Raw genomic sequence first — 27,258 nt, forward strand, 5'->3', positions numbered from 1 at the left:
TGCTTTTTTATATGTTTGCAAGCAATTTAAATGCTATACAACGCAGTTTATAGAAATACTGTAAGCTAAAGAGTACCCCTGAAAAAGAAGTATCACACTTCGAAACGCGTTGGGTTTCCTGCTATTACAGTACTCATGTCACCTGCATTTTTGTATTGCTATTACTGCTTGCTCTGTTTTTAATTTTACTATTTTGCTTCAATAAAATTACTTTTGTATTATTTAATTGTACATTCGTTGGAGTGCCTGTAAAGTCCCACCAATAGGGGAACACCTCTTTTTTGTATCGCAAATACACGGGATGTGGCACCAGTATCAGGGTCGCCATTGAGAGCAACTCTCATAAACATAACTGAATCAGAACTTGCAGCAGACTTGCAGACTTTTTGCAAAGAAAGTTGATCTGGAATCATGCAATACAGACTTGTGGCAATTGTGCTACAAACTTGTGAATAGCAATGGGCTGGGGCGTGTTTGGATCGAGCCCACCCGGACGCCGTCATTGCACACCGCCAATCATAGGCAGTTAGGCATTTCCCGATCGGCAGCTGAACATACACATGCTGTCTATGATTGGCGGTGTGCCGTCAGAATCAGTGACCCCTCATATTAGGTAACCGAAGTGACGGCGGCAGCAGACATCATACTACACCCAGCTACGTCTTGAATTTCAAAATAATCTTAGCAATATACTGAGCGCATACTGTATAACTAAATAGAGCATATTGACATTGTGATTCTGTTTTGATGTTACATTTTGAAAGAAGCTGACGCCAGCAGTGAGAAGATGTTGGTACACCCTGCACTGCATAGCGCTTAAACTTTATGCTTTCAAAATTACACACCCAAACAGCTTTACAGATATCAATATACCATATTTGTTTAGATATGCTTACTTTATTGCTAAAATTACTCTGTAATTCAAGAACTAGCTGGGTGTAGTAAGATGTCCGCTGCCGCCTTCTTACTGTAGGTGTTCTGTCGCATTAGCAAACCTGAGCATGTGCAGTAAGTATTCGACTGATGGAACACCACTTCCGTTACCTAATCTCATGGGTCACCTATTCTAAAGGCATTTACACACGATAAGAAAATCGGAAGTAAAATTTCATCTGACAAACGATCTGCCGATTTTCGGATTGTTAGTATGGTGCTTTCGACAGCTGATTACGAATTTTCGTACAACAAAAACTGGATGTGCAGGCTATAAAATTTTTATCTTACGTGAACACAACGTCCGATTTTCGTTTAATTAGTACATTTTTCGTCTGAAAAAATCATAAGAGCAAGACTAGGCATGCTGGGAAACGAAAGAACACATACAAAACAATTCAACACATGACATCACTTCTGAAGTTGAATTCTATCATCTGGGAATTTTCATCTGAAAGTAACCTCTTCACTTTCCATATGAGACTAGCATGTAACAAAAAAATAAAGAAAATGTGTCCAATAATCTGATCGTGTGTACGAGGCTTGACAGAACGCCGGGTTTCTGGCGGGCTCGGTCTGAACACGCCCGAGCCCATCGTTACTTGTGAAGCCTGGCAAGTCCAGCAATAGCTTAGCAAGTCATTTTAAAACTTGCAGCATGCTATCTGGACAGTAATCCAAAGGATGGACGTCCATTATTTTGCCATTTACACAACATGGTTTCACAGAGCGGTGGGGTTCCCATACCTCCCAACTATTTGAGATGGGTATGAGGGACACCTATTAACCACTTGCCGACCGCCGCACGACTATCTACGTCGGCGGTCAGCCCCTCACAGGCAAACTAACGTAGGGCTACGTTGCTTGCTTGTGAGGGTCTAGGGAGCGAGCGCGCGCCCCCGGAGGCGCGCTCCCACTCCCGCGTGGTCACGGACCCCCCCGCGCGTGTGACCAGCGGACCCGATGTCCGCCGGCCACTCGGCGATCGGCGGGGGAGAGGGAGAATGTCAGGCAGCTTGTGTAAACAAGCTGCCTGTCATTCTCCTCGCTGTAAAGACACTGATCACATGGATCTACTATGTAGATCCGTTGATCAGTGTCCTTACAGCTCAAGCCACAGCCAATCACAGTAGAAAGCACGCCCCTAGGGACACACACAGCCCCTCCCTCCCAAATAAAGTTAACCCCTTCACTACCAGTGTATTTTTACAGTAACAGTGCATATATATAGCACTGATTACTGTAGAAATGTCACTGGTAACCCCAAAAGTGTCAAAAATGTCAGTCAAGGGTCCGATCTGTCCGCAGTACCGCAAAAAAAATCGCAGATCGCCGCCATTACGCGTTAAAAAAAAAAAACAACAAAAATGACAAAAATCTTTCCCTTTGTTAGTAAACGCGATAACTTTTGCGCAAACCAATCAAAATACGCTTTTTGCGATTTTTTTTACCAAACATAGGTAGCATAAAACAAATTGGCCGAAAATGTTAAAAAATTTTGATTTTTACATTTTTTTGGGGGGGAATTTCATATAAAAAAATGTGAAAAATATTGCTATTTTTGCAAAATTGACGCTCTTTTTTTGTTTATAGTGCGTGATCAAAAAATCGCACAGGTGATCAAATACCACCAAAAGAAAGCTCTGTTTGTGGGAAAAAAAGGACGCCAAATTCGTTTAGGTACAGCGTCGCACGACCGCGCAATTGCCCGTTAAAGTCACGCAGTGCCGAATCGCAAAATACCCCCTGGTCGGAATGGGGGTAAAATCTTCCGGGGCTTAAGTGGTTAACAAAAGTATATAGGCAGAGGATACACCCCCTGCCACACCCACTTAACCAGTTCTGGACGGGAAGGATTTGCCCCCTTAATGACCAGGTCATTTTTTACAATTCGGCACTGCGTTACTTTAACGGAAAATTGCGCAGTCGTGCAATGCTGTACCAAAACAAAATTGATGTCCTTTTTCCCCCACAAATAGAGATTTCTTTAACCTCCCTGGCGCTATGATTATGTCAGGAATTCTGTACCAAAAGCGGTACAATTCTTTGCATGGAAATTTGGCGTTATGTATTAAAGGCCTACAATTCTTAGTAATTACTGACTTAAAACTTACCAAAACAAGACTCTAGTAGACATCCCAGATGTGATGAATTTGAAACACAAACACATGAATTATAATCTAATCAATAATAGAATTTTATTCAATAATGCAATGAAAAATAATGAAATTTGTCAAAGAAATTCAATACACATCCTGAGTGTGAAACAGTTTGAAGCATGGAACTAGACAAAGTCCGACGTTGCAATCTGGACAATAGTACCTTGTTTCCTTTCGGACTTTTCTTCCATTGCCATCCTTCTTAGAACAGCAGACGACGCACATCCTGGTAGGCGCCGTCTTTTTTGGGGTGGGCGGTACAAAGTCCACAAAATGACGGCCTGTCAGGCGTTCTGGATTGCCAACATCAACAGCGCGTCGTCCGGGTCTGTTAGCAGATACTGATGATGGTGTCGGGTGGTTGACGAAAATCTGCTCAGCCACCTTCCAGATAAAGTCCGAATGAACAAGGGGTATGGCAGTGTTGGCTTTGTAAAGAATATAGGCGTTCCAAAGGCACTGTTCAAGGAGATGCCTAAAAATCTTTTTGTAGTATTTTTTTTGTTGCTTCCGCATCGCTGGGTAAAAGGTCATTGCCTGATCGGCTCGGTCGACACCTCCCATCGTGTGATTGTAGTCGATCACGACTTGCGGCTTCAGCATATCTGTTCCGTGTTTTGTGCGGACCATGGCAGTGGAGGTGCTGTGCACGGTGCTCATGAGACACACGTCCTTTTTGTCTCGCCACCGCATTGCCATCATTTTACCCTTTTGAAAGGCAACCATCTCTCCTTTTTTTAGCTTTTTCCTGCTAAACATTGATGGCATGTCCCGCCGGTTTGGCCTAACAGTACCATACCCATCAGTTTTGTTTAGGAGCAAAACTTCATAAAGTTCCGGAGAGGTGTAAAAGTTATCTGTTGTCACGCAATATCCCTGGTTCAAAAGGGGGTCCAGCAGTGAAAGGACAGAGGATGTGGCCATCCCATAGCCGCTGTACTTGGGATTGAACTTTGTACCTTTCCCGGTGTAAATTATAGCATTCCAGATATATCCTGTGGACGACTCACAGAGCATGTAAAATTTGATCCCGAACCGCGCTCTTTTGGATGCAATATATTGGATCCAGCTCAGGCGTCCCTTGTAGGCCATGAGACTTTCGTCCACACTGACATCCCTGTCTGGCACATAGGTCCGCTGGAAGTTGGTGACAATCATTTGGCACACCTCCCAGATTTTTTTGAGTTTGGGCGCAGGATGCGTGACCTCATCAAACTCCTCGTTGTTGGCAAAATGCAAATTTTTCATGATAAGAGAAAAACGGTACTCGGACATCACTGTGCCAAAAAATGGAGTGGCCAGCATCTTATTGGTGGTCCAATACCATTTCTGGAGCGGTTTCCCCACCACCCCCTGAAGGATGATGAGTCCCAGAAACTTCCAGATGTCCTCTTTACTGACCCGTCCCCATTTTCTGGATCGGGAAAATCTGGCGCGCAGCGTAGCGGACCGCTGCTCATAGTAGCGGTTGTTTTCAGCTACTATTTTTAGAATTACCTCCTCCGTTAGAAATAACTTCAGGTACGCCAGAGGGTTGTTACTCTCCACATCAACCTTCATCCCAGGAGATCCAGTGAAACGGAATCTCGGGGGCGCTGCCTGGTCCGCATCGCTGTCTAAAGGGCACCAAGTGCGCACATCACTTAGGTCAGGTGCGGGATCATCGGCGTCACTTTCTCGATCAGTGTCGATGTCAGAGTCAGATGACAAATCTCCGCACGACTCACTGTCACTCTGTTCTGCGAGCAGCTCCGTGTCGCTGCCGCTGTCGCTCATCTCATCCAAAAGCGCATATGCGGGACAGCACTTTTTTGATGCCATTTTCAAATTATTTTATTTCACACAAATGACAATGGCAAGGGGCACTGAGAGGGCACTGTGACTTTTACCAAAGTGATACAGTGTACTCCTCTCAGATTACACTGTATCACCTCCTTTTTATATGTTTGTGTTTGGTGTAACTTTGAATTTTCCTCCCAGTTCCGCTCCCATGCAGCATTGCTGCTGCAGGGAACGGAACTAGGAAGTCCTCCTACCGACAGATGAGCGGCGGGGATCACGGCTGGCCGTCACAGCAATGAGAGCTCATCGCTGGATCGCCAGGATAAGGTAAGACATTCCGCTGCGCTCTCTGCACATTCACCCCGAGCGTGACTCGGGGATACCGATAGTAGCAGGAAAATTCTACCCCGAGTCACGCTCGGGGTTACCGCTAGCCTGGTTAATAAAGATAGTTGGAGTGGACAACCGGAAATCACATTTTTTTTCACTTTATTTTTACCTTGTTCATCTTTCTATAGTATAATTCCAACATAGGACACATATAAGTCCTCTTATGTGACATATAGAGACATTTTGTACTGTGTGTTCCAACATCCCCATCTGTTTGTATCACTGCGATTTGTTGTTTATGCTTTTTTTTGCTGTTTGATGTACAGTATCTCACAAAAGTGAGTACACCCCTCACAATAACTTTCTCTCTCTCCCTCCCTTCATCCCCCTTTCTTTCTCTCTCTCTCTCTCCCTCCCTTCATCCCTCTTTCTTTCCCCCTCTCTCTCCCTCCCTTCATCCCTCTTTCTTTTTATCTCTCTCTCTCCCCCTCCCTTCATCCCTCTTTCTTTCCCCCTCTCTCTCCCTCCCTTCATCCCTCTTTCTTTTCCTCCCTCTCTCTCTCTCCATCCCGCTTTCTTTCTCTCTCTCTCTCCCTCCATCCCTCTTTCTTTCTCTCTCTCTCCCTCCCTTCATCCCGCTTTCTTTCCCACTCTCTCTCTCCCTTCATCCCCCTTTCTTTCTCTCTCTCTCTCTCCCTCCCTTCATCCCTCTTTCTTTTTCTCTCTCTCTCTCCCTCCCTTCATCCCTCTTTCTTTCCTCCTCTCTCTCCCTCCCTTCATCCCTCTTTCTTTTTCTCTCCCTCCCTTCATCCCTCTTTCTCTTATACTCTCTCTCTCCATACAGGGGAAGGGGGGAGGTTGCTGTGTCCACCACAACTCACTGATGTACTAACTCCCTGCTTTTAATTTAACCACTTCTGGACCAGAAGATTTCCCCCTTAATAACCAGGCCATTTTTTGCGATTCTTACTTAACTGACAATTAACGGACAATTGCGCGGTCATGCGACGCGTTAATAAAATGAATGTCCTTTCCCCCCCCCCCACAAATAGAACTTTCTTTTGGTGGTATTTGATCACCTGTGAGATTTTGTATTTTTTTGTACCATATTTTAGGCCAGTTTGTTTTCTGCTACATATCTTGGTAAAACAAATCCCAATAAGCGTATTTTGATTGTTTTGCGCAAAAGTTATCACGTCTAAAAACTAGGGGAAAGATTTATGTCATTTTTATTTAGTTTTTTTACTAATAATGGCGGCGATCTGCGATTTTTAGCGGGACTGCGACATTGCGGCGGACAGATCGGGCCCCTAACTGACATTAGATAAAAAAAAAAAAGAAAAGTCGGAACTGGTTACTAATTTTTTAAATCCCACCACTGGGTGGAACTCCACTTTAAAGAGGTTGTAAACTCGTTTGAGTTTTTTTTTTTTTTTTTTTTACACCCTGCAAAAGAAAGACATAATGAGCTAGTATGCATCGCATATTAGCTCATTATGCAATACTTACCTCAGAACGAGCCCCCGCCGTGCCGCTCACTCACCTCTATGACGGGCGACATGTCTAGTCGCCCGTCTTCCGGGATCGCGGCATCCGGCCATCTGATTGGCCGGAGCCGCGGTGACGTCACTCCCGCGCACGCGCGCTAGAGCCGACAGTCACGGCACGGGGCTCTGGAGGAACGGCACGATCGGCCGTTCCTTCAGAGCGCATGCGCCAGTGACGTCACTGGCGACATGTAAGGTAAATATCTCCTAAACGGTACATGTTTAGGAGATATTTACAGTACCTATAGGTAAGCTTTATCATAGGCTTACCTATAGGTACAAGTTGTAGAGGAGGGTTTACTTCCTCTTTAAGTAAATCCACAAGTGTTTTTTCTTACCACAACTATTTATTTATATTGGCTTTTGAATTTTAAAAATGCAGCAATTTAGAAATTGGATGAAAGGTGGGAAACTTTTTGAAAGATAAAAAGTGCATTTTAACCACTCGCCGACCGCTCACTGAGCTGGTACTGCAGCAAAGTGGCTCGTTATCGTCCAGCGACGTAGACCTACGTTGCTGGACTCCTCCCCTTGTGGGCGGCGTGCGCGTGCCGCCGGAGGCTCGCTCCCGCTGTATTCAGTCACAGCGGGAGTCGGGCCAGGGGAGGAGCGGTGGTGATCACCGCCGCTCTTCCCCGATCGTCGGGGATCGAGTGTGGAGATCCACCTGCTTGTGTAAACAAAGCGGGCGGATCTCCTAAGTTACAGGCAGGGACAGATTGCAGGGTTCAGCATAGCTGAACCTGCGATCTGTGTCACACAGTCCCCTCCCCCCACACACATCAGTAAGCACCAGGCATACATTAACCCCTTGATCACCAATAAAAGTTAACCCCTTCCCTGCCAGTGTCATTTTTTACAGTAACAGTGCATATTTATAGCACTGATTACTGTAGTAATGTCACTGGTACCCCCAAAAGTGTCAAAAATTTCAGTCAAGGGTCTGATCTGTCCGCCGCAGTGTCGCAGTCCCGCAAAAAAAAAAAAAAAAAAATCGCAGATCGCCGCCAGATCTAGTTAAAAAAAACAAACAATAAAAATGACATAAATTTCCTGTAGTTAGTAGCTGCGATAACTTTTGCGCAAACCAATCAAAATACGCTTATTGCAGAAAACAAATTGGCCTGAAATGTTAAAAAATTTTGATTTTTCCTTTTTTTTGGGGGGGGGGGGAATTTCATATAAGAAAATGTGAAAAATATTGTTATTTTTTCAAAATTGTCGCTCTTTTTTTGTATATAGCGCAAAAAGTAAAAATCGCACAGGTGATCAAATACCACCATAAGAAAGCTCTATTTGTGGGGGAAAAAAAGGCATACAGTTAAATTAGGTACAGCATCGCACGACCGCGCAATTGTCCGTTAAAGTAATGCAGTGCCGAATCGCAAAATATGGCCTGGTCAGTAATGGGGTAAAATCTTCTGGTCTTAAAGCGGTTAAAAATACACTCATTGAGAATTTTTTTGTCAAAGACATGTAGCTAAATACATTTTGGCCTAAATATATGACAAAAATTGAATATATTGGATATTTTTTAACTGTCAAAGAAGAAAAATATTGTTATTTTTTTCAAAATTGTCGAATTTTTTTTATTAATATCGCAAAAAATGAAAAGCGCACAGGTGATCAAATACCACCAAAAGAAATCTCTGTTTGTGGGGAAAAAAAAAGGATGTCAATTTCGTTTGGGTACAGCGTTGCATGACCGCGCAATTGTCAGTTAAAGTTGCACAGTGCCGAATCGCAAAAAGTGGCCTGGACGTACAGTAAAGCAGGAAAATCCTCCGGTGGTAAAGTGGTTAAATACAACTATATAGATCAGGCCAAAATGAGGGACAAATGGGGAGAACAGAGGGAATCAGTGACAGCCCCTCCAAATCAGGGACAGTTGGGAGCGATGGGTTCCTAATGAGAGCCAGTTGTGGGCTGCAGATAGCCCACGGTAACCACAGCCACACACAACGCTAAGCCCGACACAAGGACTGTTGGGAAGCAGACAGGAAGTTCCAGCTGTGTGTACAGCACGCAGCATCATAGAAGGAACGCGCTCCCCGATTGGCTGCTGTCTTTAGTAACAGAGCTACGCTTGGGGGCGGGACTTGGTAACTGGCAGCCAGGGCCGTGTGATGCCCCCGGGTGGGTACGGGTTGTAGGTGACGGCGTTGTCCTGGTGGGTATGGGCTGTCGGTGTGCGGGAAGATGAAGAAGTTCTTCGGTATCGGGAAGAAGAAGAAGAGCGGGCCCTCTCCTAGCCCTTCGGAGAGCGGCAGTGTGCTGTCTGTGGGCTACGAGCTGAAGGACAAGGACCTGAGCAAGTTGCACCGGGCTGCCTCCGCCGGAGATGTCCCCAAGATCAGGCAGCTGCTGCACAAGCAGGACATCAACCAATTGGATAAAGAGAACCGGTGAGCACCACGTGACCAGCCTGCACTCCTCTAGCAGGGATGGACTCCTCCAGCTCTGCCTGTCATGTACATCTCCAGGGTTCTGCATGGCAGGAGATCTGAGCCCCTCATTAGTGGATCATTAGAACTGCAGCCTTCAGGGTTTCCCATCACACAGGGAATCTTTTAAAGCTGAATGTTTTCTTCCACTGCACAGGTTAACTGCTCTATATGTCTGGGGGTGATCAGAAAGCTGTATACTCACCTGATCCTCCGCTCCAGGGGCAAACTACACTCCCCCCACGATCCAGCAGTGGGCTGTTCCTGACTAGAGATGGGCTTGCCACCAGGAAGCCGACACTGCCCACCGCTAATCACAGGCACTGAGACATTTCCCGGTCTGTGCAGCTGCGGATTGGGAAATATCCCACCACTGCCTGTGTGGGCCTCCTGGCAGGATCGGGCACGTGGGAACTCAAACGCGCCTGAGCCCGTCTCTATTTCTTACGTCCTCACATCCAGAGCAGGTTTATGGGCATGATGATGTCAGGAACAGTCCATCGCACTAGACCACGGGGTGCCGGAAACGCAGGGACCAGTTTTTCCGTGGGAAAATTGGAGGATCACGTATATACACTATATTACCAAAAGTATTGGGATGCCTCCTTTACACGCACATGAACTTTAATGGCATCCCAGTCTTAGCCTGTAGGGCTCAGTATTGGGTTGGTCCTCCCTTTGCAGCTATAACAGCTTCAACTTTTCTGGGAAGGCTTCCAAGGTTTAGGAGTGTGTCTATGGGAATGTTTGGCCATTCTTCCAGAAATGCATTAGTGAGGTCAGGCACTGATGTTGGAGAGAAGGCCTTGCTTGTTGTCTCTGCTCTAATTCATCCCAAAGGTGTTCTATCGGGTTGTTCACCGGTGCACAAAGCAAGGTTCATAAAGACATGAATGAGCGAATTTGGGGTGGAGGAATTTGACTGGCCTGCACAGAGTCCTGACCTCAACCTGATAGAACACCTTTGGGATGAATTAGAGCGGAGACTGCGAGCCAGGCCTTCTCATCCAACATCAGTGCCTGACCTCACCAATGCGCTTCTGGTAGAATGGTCAAACATTCCCATAGACACGATCCTAAACCTTGTGGACAGCTTTCCCAGAAGAACTGAAGCTGCCGTTATAGCTGCAAAGTGTGGGCCAACTCAATATTGAACCCTACAGGCTAAGACTGGGACGCCATTAAAGTGTTATGTGTGTGTAAAGGCAGGTGTCCCAATACTTTCGATAATATAGTGTACTTCTGCTCTAGACAAAAACAAGCTGTAGTGCGGGCACAGCCCCACTGCGTGGCAAAAAAAATGCCCAGAGTTCAGCTTTAAGGCTTCATGCACACTGGATGTTTTGCTATCTCTCCTAAGCCCCCGTTCACAGTGGTGCAACTTTTCATGCGATTTGACAGGTCCAAATAGCATGACAAGTCGCATCCTATTGTTGGCAATGGAACTGTTTAAATCGGTGCGATGCTGTCTTTGCGGTGCCGCACCTATTTTTAAAAGTAGTTTTTGCACTACTTTTGCCAATTTCAGGTGCAACTTGCATAGTTACATAGTTACATAGTTACATAGTTACATAGTTAGTGAGGTTGAAAAAAGACACAAGTTCAACCCATGATGCGTGTGTGTGTTTGCTTTTAACCGTACATTGTGTACCCCTGTATGTTGTGGTCTTTAAGGTGTACATCTAATAGTTTTTTGAAACTATCTATGCTCCCCGCTGATACGACTGCTTGTGGAAGAGAATTCCACATCCTTACCGCTCTTACAGTGAAGAACCCCTTACGCACTTTAAGGTTAAACCGCCTTTCCTCAAGTTTTAGTGAGTGGCCACGTGTCTTATTGTATTCCCTTTCTCTGAATAGTTTGTTCCTTGTGCTAGGGTCGCCAGTACAGTATTTGTACATTGATATCATATCCCCCCTCAATCGTCTCTTCTCCAGAGAGAATAGGTTTAGTGCTTGTAGTCTTTCCTCATAGCTGATGTCCTCCATTCCCCTAATTATTTTTGTTGCCCTCCTCTGGACTTTCTCCAGTTCCAGCACATCCTTCCTGAGGACCGGTGCCCAGAACTGGACAGCATACTCCAGATGTGGCCGGACCAGAGTCTTGTAGAGTGGGAGAATAATCTCTTTATTTCTGGAGTGAATCCCCTTTTTTATACATCCCAGTATTCTGTTGGCTTTGCTTGCAGCGGCTTGGCATTGCATGCCACTGCCAAGCCTGTTGTCTACCAGTACCCCCAAGTCCTTTTCCATCCTAGACTCACCCAGAGGTTCACCCCCTAGTGAATAGCTTGCTTTCTGGTTTCTGGCACCCAAGTGCATTACTTTACATTTTTCTACATTAAACCTCATCTGCCATGTGGTTGCCCACCCCGTTATTTTGTTCAGGTCTGCTTGCAAGATTTCCACATCCTGCATAGAAGATATTGGCATGCCTAATTTAGTATCATCTGCAAATACTGAGATTGTACTAGATATCCCCTCCTCTAGATCATTTATGAATAAATTAAACAGGATTGGTCCCAGGACAGAACCCTGGGGGACCCCACTTTCCACACCCGCCCAATCCGAGTACTCCCCATTAATCACCACCCTCTGTACTCTCCCCTGGAGCCAGGTCTCTATCCAGGTACTCACCTTATGATCCATACCTACCTTCCTTAGTTTGTACAGTAAGCGTTTGTGAGGAACGGTGTCAAAGGCCTTTGCGAAGTCCAGATACACCACATCCACAGGCTTACCTTTATCTAGGTGGCAGCTCACTTCATCGTAGAAGGTTAACAGATTGGTTTGGCACGAACGATTTTTCATGAATCCATGCTGATTTCTACTTATAATACCATTTTCATTACTAAAGTCTTGTATGTGGTCCCTTATCATCCCCTCCAAAATTTTGCAGACTACTGATGTTAGGCTGACCGGCCTATAGTTACCCGGGATATATCTCGGCCCCTTTTTAAATATTGGTACCACGTTGGCTTTTTTCCAATCAGCTGGCACCATACCCGTCTGTAAACTATCCTTAAAGATCAAGAATAATGGTCTGGCAATCACCTGGCTGAGCTCATTAAGAACCCTCGGGTGCAAGCCATCCGGTCCCGGGGATTTATTTATGTTAAGTTTCTCTAGTTTAGCTCTAAGTCTATCCTCTGTTAGCCATGGCGGCACTTCCTGAGGTGTATTATTTAGTTCGGCCTTACAAGCGGGTTTCGTGTAGCCCCCCGATTCCTTTGTGAAGACTGAAGAAAAGAAATTATTTAACACTTCCGCCTTTTCTCTGTCCTCAGTGGCCATTTTTCCTTTATCATCTTTTATGGGGCCAATGTGCTCTGGCCTGGCTTTCTTACTGTTTATATACTTAAAGAACTTCTTGGGGTTCTTTTTGCTCTCCTCCGCTATATGTCTCTCGTGTTCTATTTTAGCCGCCCTGATTTCATCTTTACATTTCTTATTGCACTCTTTGTAGTGCTTAAATGCTGCCAATGACCCCTCAGTCTTGTATTTTTTGAAGGCCTTTTCTTTAGCTCTAATATACATTTTAATGTTGGAGTTTAGCCACCCAGGGTTTAGTTTTGCTCTTTTAAATTTATTTCCCGGTGGAATGCACTGGCCCACTCCCTTGTTAAGTATGCTCTTGAAGCACTCCCATTTTTCCTCCGTGTTCTTTGTTCCCAGGGTTCTATACCATTTGATATTTTCTAGCAGCGAGCGCAGTTTAGGGAAATTGGCTCTTGTGAAATTCAGCGTCCTTATATTACCCTTGTGTTTCCTATTACTGTAATTAATACTGAAACCAATTGACCTATGGTCACTATTCCCTAAGTTGTCCCGTATTTCTATATCCGTGATCAGGTCTGTATTGTTGGTAATCAGTAGGTCAAGTACCGCATTGCTTCTTGTCGGTGCATTCACCATCTGACCCATGAAATTGTCCTGCAAAACATTTAGGAACTGCCGAGCCTTGGCTGAGTGTGCGGTTCCTTCTGCCCAGTCTATATCTGGATAATTAAAGTCCCCCATTATAATGACATTTCCCATCCTTGCTGCCAATCCTATCTGTAACATGAGGTCCGCCTCACCCTCCTCCCTCTGGTTTGGGGGCCTATAGCATACGCCCAATATTACCTTCCCCGCCGTGCCTTTCCTTTGAAGCTCTACCCATAGGGATTCTGCCTCGTCCATAGCTCCATTATTAATATCATCCCTCATATTTACCTGTATACTGTTCTTAATATACAAACATACCCCTCCCCCTTTTTTACTTTCTCTATCTCTGCGATAAAGGGAATACCCCTGAATGGACGCCATCCAGTCATGAGAGCTGTCAAACCAAGTCTCAGTTATCCCCACAAAATCTAAGTCCTCCTCAAATATCAGCAGCTCCAGCTCTCCCATCTTGTTAGACATCTGTGCACGAAGCCACACGGATGTCAGCCAAGTCACACCTAAGATCATCCATGTCGCCTATCAGTGCAGCCTATCAGTACTTATCAGTGCAGCCTCATCAGTGCCTGTCAGCACAGCCCCATCAGTGCCGCCTCATCAGTGCCCATCAGTGCAGCCTCATCAGTGACACTTTTTTTTTTCAAATTTTCAATCTTTTTTCACTTGGCACCAGGCGTGAGCTGTGCATTTACAGCCCTGCGTGCAATTTTGGCACATTAATGGCTGTGTGTTGAGTTATTGTGAGGGGACAGCAAATTTACACTGTTATACAAGCTGTACATTCACTACTTTATATTGTAGCAAAGTGTAATTTCTTCAGTGCCGGTTCACACTTCCGCGTGTGCGGCGATCACATGTAATATCGGAGCGCACTGCTCCTTCATTATATGCGATCGGATGTGCAGTGCGAATTCAGCCATACACTTTGTATGGCTAAATTCGCACTGCACCCGCACAAAATTCACACATGAGGCATTTTTTCAGCCGCATCAGGATCGATCGCGCAGTGGTTCACACTTGTGCGATCCGATCCTGTGCGAACTGTCAGATCGCACTGCGATATGCGATCAAACTGGGGGTGTCGTTAACATTTCATTGACACCCCCAGCGTATCGCATATGGCAGTGTGAACTGCCAGATGTGCGTTTGCGATGCGAGAACAGGCTGCAAATTCGCAGCCTTCCCGCATCGCATAAGTGTGACCCGACACTCAGTGTTGTCACATGAAAAGATTTGAAAAAATATTTACAAACATTTGAGGGGTGTACTCACTTTTGTGAGATTGTGTGTGTGTGTGTGTATACACAGAAAGGGGCCTTATGTAAAACTGCCAGGGTTCTAATGTAAATATAGTTGTTTTTTAAAGGGGTCGTACACCCAGAAAAAAACTGATGGAAAGTGAATTGTTTAACTATTATAGCACAGGAGCAAAACTCACTTGTCCATAGTCTGGCAGTGAAAAGAGCATCATGTCAGCTCTAAAGCCTCGTACACACCAAGTTTTTTTTTTTTCTTTTTTCATTCAACCCAGCGGGTTAAGTGAAAAAAATGGCAGCTCAGGTTGGAGCCTCTGTACTACTATGCGATGTTGGTACAACGATCTCCCCTGCTGTTCTATTGTGTTCTGACGGGGATTGCCCCCTCACCAGAACGCTCTGGTCAGTGCTCTCAGGCACTGGTCTTTCAGTCATGGCCTGTAGGCTGCAGTACACATGGGCTGATACCACCCGACATTCGGCCCGTGGGTACTAGGCTTAATCCTCCCTGCTTTGATAATGAAAAAAATGTTGACACCTGCAAAAAAAGTGTCCCTATGACCCCTTGCCTGTGATTGACAGACATGAGGAGGAGACTTTAGCACAGCATTAGTGAAGGGGGGTGTGTCACCTGCTGCCTCAGCCTGACTGAGATCGAGCAGGAAGTGTGTTTACTTCCACTTTCCCCAACTCCTCTCCTCGGGACAAGGTAAACAACTCTCTTTATGCTTTTTTCAACATGCCGTCAGCTATTTTTTTTCTAAAGCCTAGTACACCCTGCTAGTTTTATTTTGTTCAACCCACCATACTGAACAAAAAAAAAAAACCTGACAGCTAAGGGCAAAGCCACTGTGCTAACAATCCGATGTTAGTACAGTGATCTCCCCTGCTGTTCTATTGTGTTCTGACAGGGGGTCGCCCCCCTACCAGAGCACTCTGGCCAGTGCTCTTAGCCACTGGTCTTTTGGTCATGGCCCTTTGACAGAAGCCGGCTGCAGTACACATGAGCCGATGCCGCCCAACAGACATTGGCTGAGAGCACTGAGCGACAGCCTCTTTTTCAGTCATGCCCCTTCAACAGAACGACTGGACAATTGGCTTCTGTCAGACTGGCTGCAGTGCACACAGGCCGAATGTCGGCAAGTTTCTGTTGAACTGGTCGATGATGGCTGACATTCGGCCGTGTGTACTGGGCTTATATTTTATCAAGGAGACAGCCAAAGTGTATTTAGTAAGAGGCACAGAAAAAGACAGATAAAGGGACACGCTTAGAAAGCAAGGCACAGAGAGAGACATGCGCATAGAGAGAGGGAGACAGTGAGAGAATTATACATTTGGCGGACCCTGCTTGCTTAGTGCGGGATCGCTTTGCTGATCCCTGCTGAGCAAGCAGATGACCGTTTCGATTTCCTCTACGGGGAAAGACGGATGGTAAATGGGACCAACATCCAACTGGATTTTGCGGGCAGGATCAGATCGGATAGCGAGGGATGTTAGTGGACATTGTGCTTTTTTTTTTTTTTTTTCGCGATACTTCTATTACAGGAACGGAATGACGTGTTTTGGTCCCATTGACTTTTAAATAGAAGTGCCTGGAAAAATGTACAAAAGCTCTTGTTTTTGGTTGTTTTTTTCAGGCATTCCTGTTAAAGTCTGTACAGTATATGCCATTGTACTGCCCAAGAAGGTCATGTACTTTTTGAGCTTCATGTGACAAAGGACATAACACCCATAAGTGAACAGGCCCATTGAGAATAATAGAATTCTTCATCTTGAAATTTGTCGCACTTTGGGAATTGCGCAACAAAATGCTCAGGTTTGAGTGGGAGATAGAACCTTTACAGTCTTTGAGAATGAACTACTTCTTAGTATATGTAGCTAGAGCACAAGTCGGGCACAAGGTCAGCAGGCTGTGTTAGGCCCGCCAGGCCATTTTATGTGGCCGTCGCACCCAGGGCTTTCTTTTATTCAGAATGTGGTGGAACTTCGTTCTGCCAAGTCCGGCTCTCGCCCTCCGCTCCCCGCTCACCACTGTTACCTGTAAACACACAAACCTTCTGTGTTTACAAGGACAGCTTTACACTCGATTCACACTGCTGCGACTTGTCAGGTGACTTGTCAGCCTGACAAGTCGCGGTCCCTCGCGGTCCATTGACTGCTACAGGACCCGTTCTAATAGGAGCGACACAAGTCGCTCCGACTTAGAAAAAGGGTCCTGTACTACTTCGGGGCGACCTCGGAGCGACTTGCATAGACATTCATTATATGAAGTCCATGCAAGTCACGCCGAAGTTGCGGTGCACGGGACTTCACAAGTCGCCCCCGAAGTAGTACAGAGCCGTGTCGCCATAGTGTGAACCGACTCTTACTCTCTGTGGCTCTCGCAGATCCCTGCGTGCTCTGCTCTCATGGTAGGACAAGGTAGATGTAGATGGGGGAGAGTGGTGCAGAGGTCAGAGCCGAGCAGGAATGGAAGTAAGATGTGGACAACCTGTGGAAGAGAGATGAACCCTGCACACTGTGCATAGCACACCCCTAAACTTTGCACTCTGTAAATAGCGCATCCCTGAACTCTGCACATATCGCACTCCTGGTATTTATTGCCCCTTTAACCACTTGCCGACTGCCGCACGACTATTTACGTCGGCAGTCAGCCCTTCACAGGCAGAGCGACGTAGGGCTATGTGGCTAGTCTGTAAGGGTTTTGGGAGCGCGCCGCCGGATGCGCGCTCCCGCTTAGTCACGGACCCCAACCCCCCCCCACCACTCGCGATCGTCCGTGACAGCGGGAGAAAGGCAGGCGGCTAGTGTAAGCAAGGCCGCCTGTCAGTCTCCCCTGTGTATGAATGGTGATCAAACGGTTCTACTATGTAGGACCGTTGATCACTGTTCTTACACATGAAGCCACAGCCAATCACAGTTGGAAACACGCCCCTAGGGACACACTTAACCCTCCCTCTCAAAAAAAGTTAACCCGTTCACTGCCAATGTCATTTTTACAGTAACAGTGCATATGTATAGCACTGATTACTGTAGTAATGTCACTGGCAACCCCAAAAGTGTAAAAAATGTCAGTCAAGGGTCCGATCTGTCCACCGCAATGTCGCAGTCCCGCAAAAAAAATTGCAGATCGCCGCCATTACGCGTTAAAAAAAAAAGCAACAAAAATAACAAAAATCTTTCCCTTTGGTAGTAAACGCAATAACTTTTGCGCAAACCAATCAAAATACGCTTTTTGCGTTTTTGTTTTTTTTTTTTTTACCAAACATATGGTAAAAAAAAATTGGCCTAAAATGTTAAATTTAGATTTTTTTTTTTTACATTTTTTTGGCGAATTTCATATAAAAAAAAGGGAAAAATATTGTTATTTTTGCAAAATTGACGCTCTTTTTTTTGTTTATAGCGCATGATCAAAAAATCGCACAGGTGATCAAATACCACCAAAAGAAAGCTCTGTTTGTGGAAAAAAAAGGACGTCAATTTAATTTGGGTACAGTGTCGCACGACCGCGCAATTGTCCGTTAAAGTCACGCAGTGCCGAATTGCAAAATAGGCCCCGGTCAGGAAGGGGGTAAAATCTTCCGGGGCTCAATTTTTTAAGATCTTCCCACTGTTTGTGCAATTAGATCACATCCACTGTTTGATGCAATTCGAAGGGCATGGTTGAGTTCCAGCACCTATTCCATGAGAATAAAAAGCCTTAGATATATTTTATAAAGTCCTACAGATACAACTGGCCCTTTGAGGACAACCATAATGCAATGAAATTGAGTTTGACACCCCTGAGCTGGAGAACCCGTGGAAGACTTGTTTTAACGCTCCTTTGCTGCTTGTTCTAGAGAGTAATAATAGTCAGGGTTCAGGTGCAATAAGATCATTTTGAAACCCTCATATTGGCATTACAGAATGCACAATTTTGTGCCTATGAAGCATGGAGAGGGCACAATGATTATTCCAGCGAGTCACTTATTCTTTCACATATTAGACACTGCTAGGGGACATCTGCTGGGGTCAGGAAGAGCCTACAGATATGAGATAATTGCTTGATCTGACCAGAACTCATTTGACGAGACAAACCTTCTGATTTGCTTGTAGACCCTTTGGTGAACTCTTTGGAGGTTTCTTAGCAGGTGCTTCTCAGCCCAATTATATCTGGAAAGTAATGAAAGTTGTAATGTATTTGATAACTCCCACAGTAAATGTCTGCTATTTTTTAAGTGGAAATTACTAAAAAAAAAAAAAAAAAAAAATGACTTCTGTAGACGTGCAGCTGTTTTAGAGAATGAGCAAGTATCAATTTTTTTATTTTTTTGTCAGCGTTTAAAATAAAATAAACCCAAGTATGATCTTATTTATTATATTTTATTGGGGTGTGTAATCACTGTGTGTTTGTAAGGTAACAGATGTCCATAAGTTATCAGCAATAGATGCCCCACAATCCAGGGAATAGTCTGTTAGCTGTATGCTCCAACATGTCAGATTGTCAATTGGCTAGTCATACACTTTAAATACCTGGGCTACAAGGCTGGACTATTCCCAGGCACCATGGCAACTGAACAAAACTCCCTGGTGATGGGGGTCATTAAGAGTAATGCCTCGTACACATGCATCGATTATTGGCCGGGAATTTTCGGCCAACGTCCGATCGGCCGATTTTCGGCTTGTTAGTATGATGCTTCCGACAACCGACTCCCGACTTTTCGGCCAGAAAAAATCTGGTGTGCAGGCTATAAAATTTTTGTTGGCTGTCAACACAACGGCTGATTTTCCGTCAGTCAGTACAGATTTCGGCAGACAAAAATCTGATGAGCAAGACTGGGCATGCTCAGAGAAGAAAAAACACACGGAAAGTAAACCAGCACATGACATCACTTCTGAAGTTGTTTTTTGTTGGCCGAGAAAATTTGTGTGCAGTCTAGGCACATTCCAACCAACAAAACAACACTCTGGACAAAAGTCGGACGATCGGTCGGCCGATAATCGTTGCGTGTGTACGAGGCATAAGTGTAGAGGCAGTCCTCCTGTACCAGACCCTGCACACAGCTGCCCTATTAGGGGGCCTCACAGCACATCTTCTTTGAGGAGGAATCTATTTACTGAGGAGTCCAGGCAGATTCAAGGTAAAAAAATTATTCCTTTACCGCTAAAATAATCTCTAAACTATGAGAGCCTTGGGAAGGGGAGGCAGCGGAGAGGAGAGGCTAGTGTTGGTGCGAGACACTGAACTAAAGCTGGCCATAGACAAGTAGCTTTTTTTTCAGCCAGTAGGCTGAACAAAAAAAAAATCAATGATATAGATCAACTTGTGTACAACCAGCCTGCCCATACATGGATCAACATTCAGCTGGTCCCCGCTTAAAGAGGTTGTATACCTCCAGAATAAAAAAAAAAAAAAAAAAAAAAAAAAATGAACACCTGAAAGACAAACACATAATGAGCTAGTATGCATAGCATACTAGTTCATTATGAAATACTTACCTTAGAACGAAGCCTCGCAGTACCGCCCACTCACCTGCCTCATGGGTGACATGTTCAGTCACCCTTCTTCCGGGTTTGCGGCATCCGGCCATCTGAATTGGTTGGAGCCGCGATGACGTCACTCCCGCACATGCGCGCGGGAGCCGACGGTCACGGCACGGGGCTCTGAAGGAACGGCACGAGCGGCCGTTCCTTCAGAGCGCATGCGCCAACGATGTCACTGGCTGCATGCAAAGTAAATATCTCCTAAACGGTACATGTTTAGGAGATATTTACAGTACCTATAGGTGAGCCTTATCATAGACTTACCTATAGGTACAAGTTGCAGAGGAGGGTTTACTTCCTCTTTAACTGGCTAGACTTAAAACATATATGGCCGGCTTAAAGTGGTTCTAAGGGCAGAAGGTTTTTCACCTTTATGCATTCAGGAAAAATCCTTATGGGTGCAACTCACCCCCCCCCCCCCCCTTATAGGTACTTGAGCCCCATCTCGATCCAGCCATGTGCATGAGAGTAGCGCCTCTCCCGGGTCTCTCTCTCCCCATTGGCTCACACCACAGCGGGAGCCATTGGCTCATTTTGAAAAAAAAAAATGTTTTTTATTTTCTGTGAGTAAATTTTGAAAATAAATAATTTTTCTCCTTCACTGATGTGAACTGATGGGCAGTGATGAGGTGGCACTGATGAGGAGGTACTAATATGCCACACTGATGGGCACTAATAGGTGGCACTGATGGGCTTTGACGGGCGGCACTGATGGGCTCTGACGGGCGACACCATCAGTGCCCATAGTGCTGTCAGTCAGTGCATAGATGAGCAGGCACTGATAAGCACTGACTGGCAGCACTATGGGCACTGATTGTGGGCACTGATTGGAACTGTTTTTCACTTTTTTGTAATCAGGGCACTGATGATAAATGTCCTGGTCTCCCTTGTGAGGAGGAGCCACTGATCAGCTCTCCTCGCCTCACACTCTGACAGTGTGAGGTGAGGAGAGCCGATAAACGGCACTTCCTCATTTACATGTGACCGGCTGTGATTGGACACAGCCGATCACATGGGTAAAGAGCCATGTCATTGGCTCTTTACCAAGATCAGGGTCGCACCGTGTCCTAGTAACACGGTGCGGCCACGATCGCTGCACTGCGTGCCCCCGGGGGTGCGCGAGAGAGGCTGTTCTGGTGCGCCGTCATATGACTGCATCCCAGAACAATAACTGCACATCTCTGCCGTCATATGACAGTGGGCGGGCAGTATGTGGTTAAGCATGTATTTGCGTGCAAACGAAACCCCTGTTTTTAATGCAAGCTGTTAGACAGGATAATTCAGTTGGTTGCAGGTTGGTTCAGCTGGGAATTTTCTTTGGTCTTGTTTGACATGCGTCAGCCTCCCACCATGTGCTCCTTGCTGTGAAGGCCAGTTATAGATGTAGGCAGTGGCCATTTGTTTGTACTGTCAGAATACTGGTGAGGAGATGTACTGGACACCTTTGCTACCATTGTGCTATATGCTGGGTGCCCAGTGCCCCCCTGTGCCTTTTAAGGAAGGGTCGGCTCCCTCCAGGCTTACCTGCCCTCTGTCTATCCATTATTATACATGCGCTTCTACTATGGAGGCTCTCAAAAAATTCATAGTTCGGATTGCAGATAATACTGGGGTGTCGTGAAGTAGCTCTGCAGTTAATGCATGTATTTGCAAATGTGCGCAAACTTAACCCCTGTTTTTAATGCAAACTGTTAGACAGGATCGTTTAGTTGGTCACAGGCTGGTTGGTGAGTTAGGCTGGGAATTTTCTTTGGTTTTCTTTGACATGGCCCCACATATAGAACATTGAAACCTCCTGAATTTCATATGGCACTCCCAATGACTAAGGTTAGCTGCACATGTTTAGAGTGATTGTAAAGTCTTGTGTCATGTTTGTTATTTATTAAAAAAAAAAAAAAAATGCCTCCTCTGTGCAGTTGGTTTTGCACAGAGCAGGCTGGATCCTCCTTTTCTCGGGCCCTCTCCCTCCTGTCGAGTGCCCCCACTGCAAGCAGCTTGCTATGGGGGCTACCGAGCCGAGCTGTAGCTCTGTGCATCCATTCAGACACGGAGCTGCGGTCTCCTGATTGGCTAACTGACTTTGACAGCCACGGGAGCCAATGGTACTGCGACTGTGTCTCAGCCAATCAGGAGGGAGAGGATGGCAGAGGGACTTGTGGATATCGCTGGATAGAGAGGGAGCTCAGGAAAGTATTAGGGGGGGCTGCTGCACACAGAAGGCTTTTTATCTTAATGCATAGAATGCATTAACCACTTGCCGACTGCCGTCAGTATATTTACTGCGGCAGTCAGCCCCTTGCAGGCAAAGCGACGTAGGTCTACGTCGCCCGCCTGTGAGCCTCTAGGGGGCGAGCGCGCGCCACCGGAGGCGCCCTCCCGCTCGTTCGCGGACCCCCCGCGCATGTGACCGGTAGACCCGATGTCTGCCGGTCACTCGCGATCGTCTGGTTGAGAGGGAGAAAGGCAGGTGGCTAATGTAAACAAAGCCGCCTGTCATTCTCCCCTGTGTAAGAACAGAGATCATACGGTCCTGCTATGCAGGATTGTATTTCTCTGTTGTTACACAAAACAGCCACATCCCTTCACAGTTAGAATCACGCCCCTAGGGACACACTTAACCCCTCCTTCTCCACTAAAGTTAACCCCTTCCCTGCCAGTGTCATTTTTACAGTAACAGTGCATATTTTTAGCACTGATTACTGTAGTAATGTCACTGGTACTCCCAAAAGTGTCAAAAATGTCAGTCAAGGGTCCGATCTGTCCGCCGCAATGTCGCAGTCCCGCAAAAAAAATCGTAGATCGCCGCCATTACTTGTTAAAAAAAAAAAAAAAAAAAGACAAATCTTTCCCTTAGTTAGTAGACGCAATAACTTTTGCGCAAACCAATCAAAATACACTTATTGCGTTTTTTTTTTTTTTTAACCAAACATATGTAGCAGAAAACAAATTGGCCTAAAATGTTAAAAAATTTTGATTTTTACATTTTTTTGGGGGGGGGAATTTCATATAAAAAATGTGAAAAATATTATTTTTGCATAATTGTCGCTCTTTTTTTGTTTATAGCGCATGATCAAAAAACCGCACAGGTGATCAAATACCACCAAAAGAAAGCTCGGTTTGTGGGAAAAAAAGGACGTCAATTTCATTTAGGTACAGCGTCACATGACCGTGCAATTGTCCGTTAAAGTCACGTAGTGCGAATTGCAAAATAGGCCCTGGTCAGGAAGGGGGTAAAATCTTCCGTGGCTTAAGTGGTTAAGATAAACCTCCTGACTTTACAACTCCTTTAATGTCGCTGCAGATTGACTGGTGGACTTGGTGTCCCAGACCTGGGGAAAGTGCGACACCACCATTCTGCAAATTTAGGATTACCCCACACCACTCATGAATTACCCATATGAACCCAATTAAACGTTGACAGCTTGCCAGTCTGTAGTCATTGACATTGTAGATTTAATGTAGAAATGGACCAGGTATAGAGTCATTGTAGACAACAATTCCTGTAACAATTAGATTCGGTCAGCTTGTATATGTGTTTAAAACTGGTCAGTCTCTGGAAACTGGAGAATACTGACTACAGTCCACATAATGGTTTACATGCCGAGATTGGTATTAAAAGGAGAAGTATGGCCAAAGCTCTTCTGGCCTGACTTTTCCTGTAGGTCACAGGATTGCACTTTGTCCTGCACTCTTGTGACCCGTATTCAACCATTGGCGTCTGTTGCACTTTTCTTAAGGATAAAAGCATCTATGTAAATGACAGGAGATAAGATCATTTCGGTTATTTCTTGTTTGCCTTATGTGCAAGATCAGTTTAGCAGTGCAGTATATGTTTCTTGGTCAGAAAATGTAGACTAGGCAACATTCCTTGTTGGGAAACATTTAAAGTTTTGATACATTTTTGTTTATCCTATGAACTACATTTTAACGGCTCTGGATTCCGCTAATAACCTATAACCCTATTTAACTGTAATCAGATGACTAGCATTGTTTGCGTGGTTCTTTTTCAGTTATTCCCAACGTTGTGCAACTTGTTTCACTTGAAATGTTAACGACTGGTGTGCTTCCAGTTCACATTTCCCTTGTATTATTGGGGCATCTTGGTGTACTCGCTGCTATGGTAACCACTCCAAACATCTTTTGTCAAATATGCAAGGTGCTCATTAATGTGCCCTCACATGTCTTGTCACAGAATAGATCCGCTCTGTATTGTTTTCTGTCATTACATTTACATTCCTTACACATTCCTTCTGCCACCTTTTCACTGTGTAGTTTTACATTTTTAACATTTACCGTAGTTATTCGGCATCCTCTAGGTAAATAGAATACTATATTTGGAAATGGAAGTTATTAATTTCAGGAATATCGTAATTTAGACCATGGATTATTCTTCTGTTTTACAATCTTCATGTAGACTTGACCTATAAAGCAGACTTGTCTGCAGGCTGCGGAAGGTAATTCTAAGATTAGTGTGGTATTATCTCTATGGACCTTGTAAGAAGGGCACTTTTGCCAGCTGCCTTATATTCTCCCTGAGTTTATTTTGCTTTATTTTCCCTAGAGTCTTGTTATATAGTATCCGTGCAACAATGTCAAGGATAAGTATAATAAAAGCAGCACTTTTTTTTTTAATCAGATTTGTTTCCTTTCCTAAAAGTGCACTTCAGTTGAAGCTGAAAACTGAACCATTAGATGCAAACAAGGAGCATAGCTTTCTTGCTAAGTAGTTTAGTTTCTTAGCCAGACATTGCTGTACTGTACCCCCCCCCCCCCCTCTCTTTTGTCTTTGATCTGGTAATCCTGGAACGCACCTCCTGGTGATGAAGGAATGCACTTAATTTGCTGTCACCAATAGCAGCTACCAATTGCATGCATGGAAAGAGAGAGCAATTTAACCTGCATTCACACGTGGGCATCACATTTTTGAGGGTTTTTTTTGGGTGTTTTGCCTTGCAATTTTATGTGCGTTTTTTGCGCAATTTTGTACAGCGTTTTTAAAATGTTTTTGAGCCGGCTCACATTGCAGCGACCCGACTTTCCGGGGCGACCTGTGAGGTCGCGGTGCGAAGCGGCCAGCAGGGAATTCATATCATTGAAGTCAATGCAGGTCGCTCCAGGTTGCCCAAAGAAGCTCAGGACCCTTTTTCTAAGTTGGAGCGACTTGTGTCGCTCCTATTAGAACGGGTCCTGTGCTAATCTATGGCAGGCGACTTGTCAGGCGACCAGGTCGCCTGACAAGTCGCCCCAGTGTGAACCGGCTCTTAAGGAGCCAGCACCTCCCGACTTCCTAATCAGTTGTCTTTTACTGTTAGCAGAAGGGATGGGATGGGTCAATGGTTGTTAAGACCCCCGCTTGCGTCCTAACAACAATGAGCCAACCTTGCTATCGGCAGCGATTCCCCTCCAACAGCAGTATCTAAACAATAGAGTTGGCATTAGAAAAACAAAAAACGGAGGGGCACCCCCCCCCCCCAACCCATTCCAGGCTCTTTGGTCTGGGTCATTTTAAAGAGAACTCCACGGCAAAAAAAAAAAAGTGTGAGGTCCCCCATCAAAAATCCAAACCAGGCCCTTTGGTCTAGTATGGTTTTAAAGGGAACCCCACGCTCCAAAAAAAAAAAAAAAAAAATGCACGAGTTCTCCCCAAAAAGTCCATCCAGACCTTTTACCTGAGCATGTAGCCCGGTAGGCTGCATGGCACATACTTTGGCATGTTTAGGACAAGTTCAGGTGCGTCATGCCTCTGGGCATTTATTCATTTTATTGGCCAGAATATTAATTTATTTTGACAATAAAATTAATAAAAACTCAGGCACTAAACGTGCCTTAGCATTTAGGCACATTTAGATGTATTTACAAGAGTTTAGACACGTTGGGCGTTTTTTCTGCCCAAATGTTCCTCTCCGGAATGCAACTTTGCTGTGTTCAGATTTCTGCCCGTAAACTCCCCTATCTCGTAGGCAAACATGGAGGGGCATTTAGGGGCAGAAGAAAAAGTCAAATGCCTGTAAAATTGGCATTTGACAGCTGCAATGTGCATGGGGCCTTAAAATGTAGAGTTAATGATGAATTAGAGTTATTACTCTTATGCTGACATTCTTGATGATACCTCACATGTGTTGTGCAGTTACTATTCACAAAAACATGTGGAACCTTTCTGTGTGTTTGCATGTATGCACCAGGGGGTACTTTTTAAAACAAAACAAAAAAAGTTTTAACTATTTTTATTCATTTTATAATTTATTATTATTATTATTTTTTTTTTTTTTTTTAAGACCCCCATTGTCTCTCCTGCCCTCCAAAGCAGCTGAACAAGCAAAGATGGAGGGCTGTAAATGTGTATACTATTGGGAGGAGCATCTCAAACACCGAAGGTTATCCCCTATTACCTCCCTAGCATCCACTATTTCCTGCTGTAGGGATGCCCTTGACATGGACACTAGCCTTCAAGTGTCTGATATAATAATATTTTTTTATTCCTTTGTTCTATATTGGTTAAAAAAAAAAAAACGAGAAAAAAAAAAAAACAATCTTTGCCACATAAATTTTTTTTTTTTAAATACTTCTTTTGTTCCAAGCTCCTATACCAAAGCTATATAAATCAAATCTCCAGACAAACAGCCGAAAACACTGGTAAAACCTAATTCCAGTTTTGGCAAAGAAAAAAAATGGATCCCCAGACAACCTTTGAAAAAAATACAACTCTTGCTACTATATTCACTTCCTTTCCAGCACTCTGTCTGCTAACATCATTCAACTCACTTCTTATGAGCCCACTGCGCCATGTCTCCGCCCCAGTTGGTCACGTGACTTGCATAAGGCTCCTTTTGTTTTGGGACTCCATTATTACTAGGATTTTTGGTGACTGAAAGCAGATTTTCTGCCTTTTTTATAAGTGCTGTAGAAAAAATAAATTCCTTTGGTACACCATATTGCCAGGGTTCATTCTTGATAACATTTGTTTTGATTTCAGTTACTTATATCAGCTGCTGGTGAAAATATAAACTGTTGTCTTCCCATTAACCATACTGTTTACACATAATTCTCTAGGGCAGCCTATTAGCTTGTCAATTCACTGCAACTGCAATTTGTTTTTTTTTTTCCTTGGTGTTTACAGAGATATATAACATGGTTGTTATAGAAACCTGAGATTAGATACTTCACACTGACATAGGAACCCTGCATCAGGCCTGGCTTTCACAGACACATGTTACATTGTATTGTTCATTTGTAGTAGGGATGCACCGAAATGAAATTCTTGGCCGAAGCCGAATAATAATGAAATGCTTGGCCGAAGGTCGAATACCGAACGCGGTGTTTCGCATTTTTTCTCCATTTA

At 44.8% G+C, this 27,258-nt stretch overlaps 1 protein-coding gene across 2 annotated transcripts in view; it reads left to right on the forward strand.

Annotated features, from left to right (window-relative positions):
• The first annotated feature begins 8,852 nt into the window (after positions 1–8,852).
• The window catches only part of ANKRD26 (ankyrin repeat domain containing 26), a 141,557-nt gene continuing 123,151 nt past the window's right edge, over positions 8,853–27,258 (forward strand). For both annotated transcript variants that reach the window (XM_082254066.1, XM_082254067.1), the window contains exon 1: positions 8,853–9,156. In XM_082254066.1, coding sequence (XP_082110192.1) covers positions 8,951–9,156 — 206 coding nt within the window. In that variant the 5' untranslated portion in view covers positions 8,853–8,950. The remainder of the gene's footprint in view (positions 9,157–27,258) is intronic.

The sequence above is a fragment of the Pelophylax lessonae genome, assembly GCF_965119305.1.
Source record: "Pelophylax lessonae genome assembly, chromosome: 4".
NCBI lineage: Eukaryota > Metazoa > Chordata > Amphibia > Anura > Ranidae > Pelophylax > Pelophylax lessonae.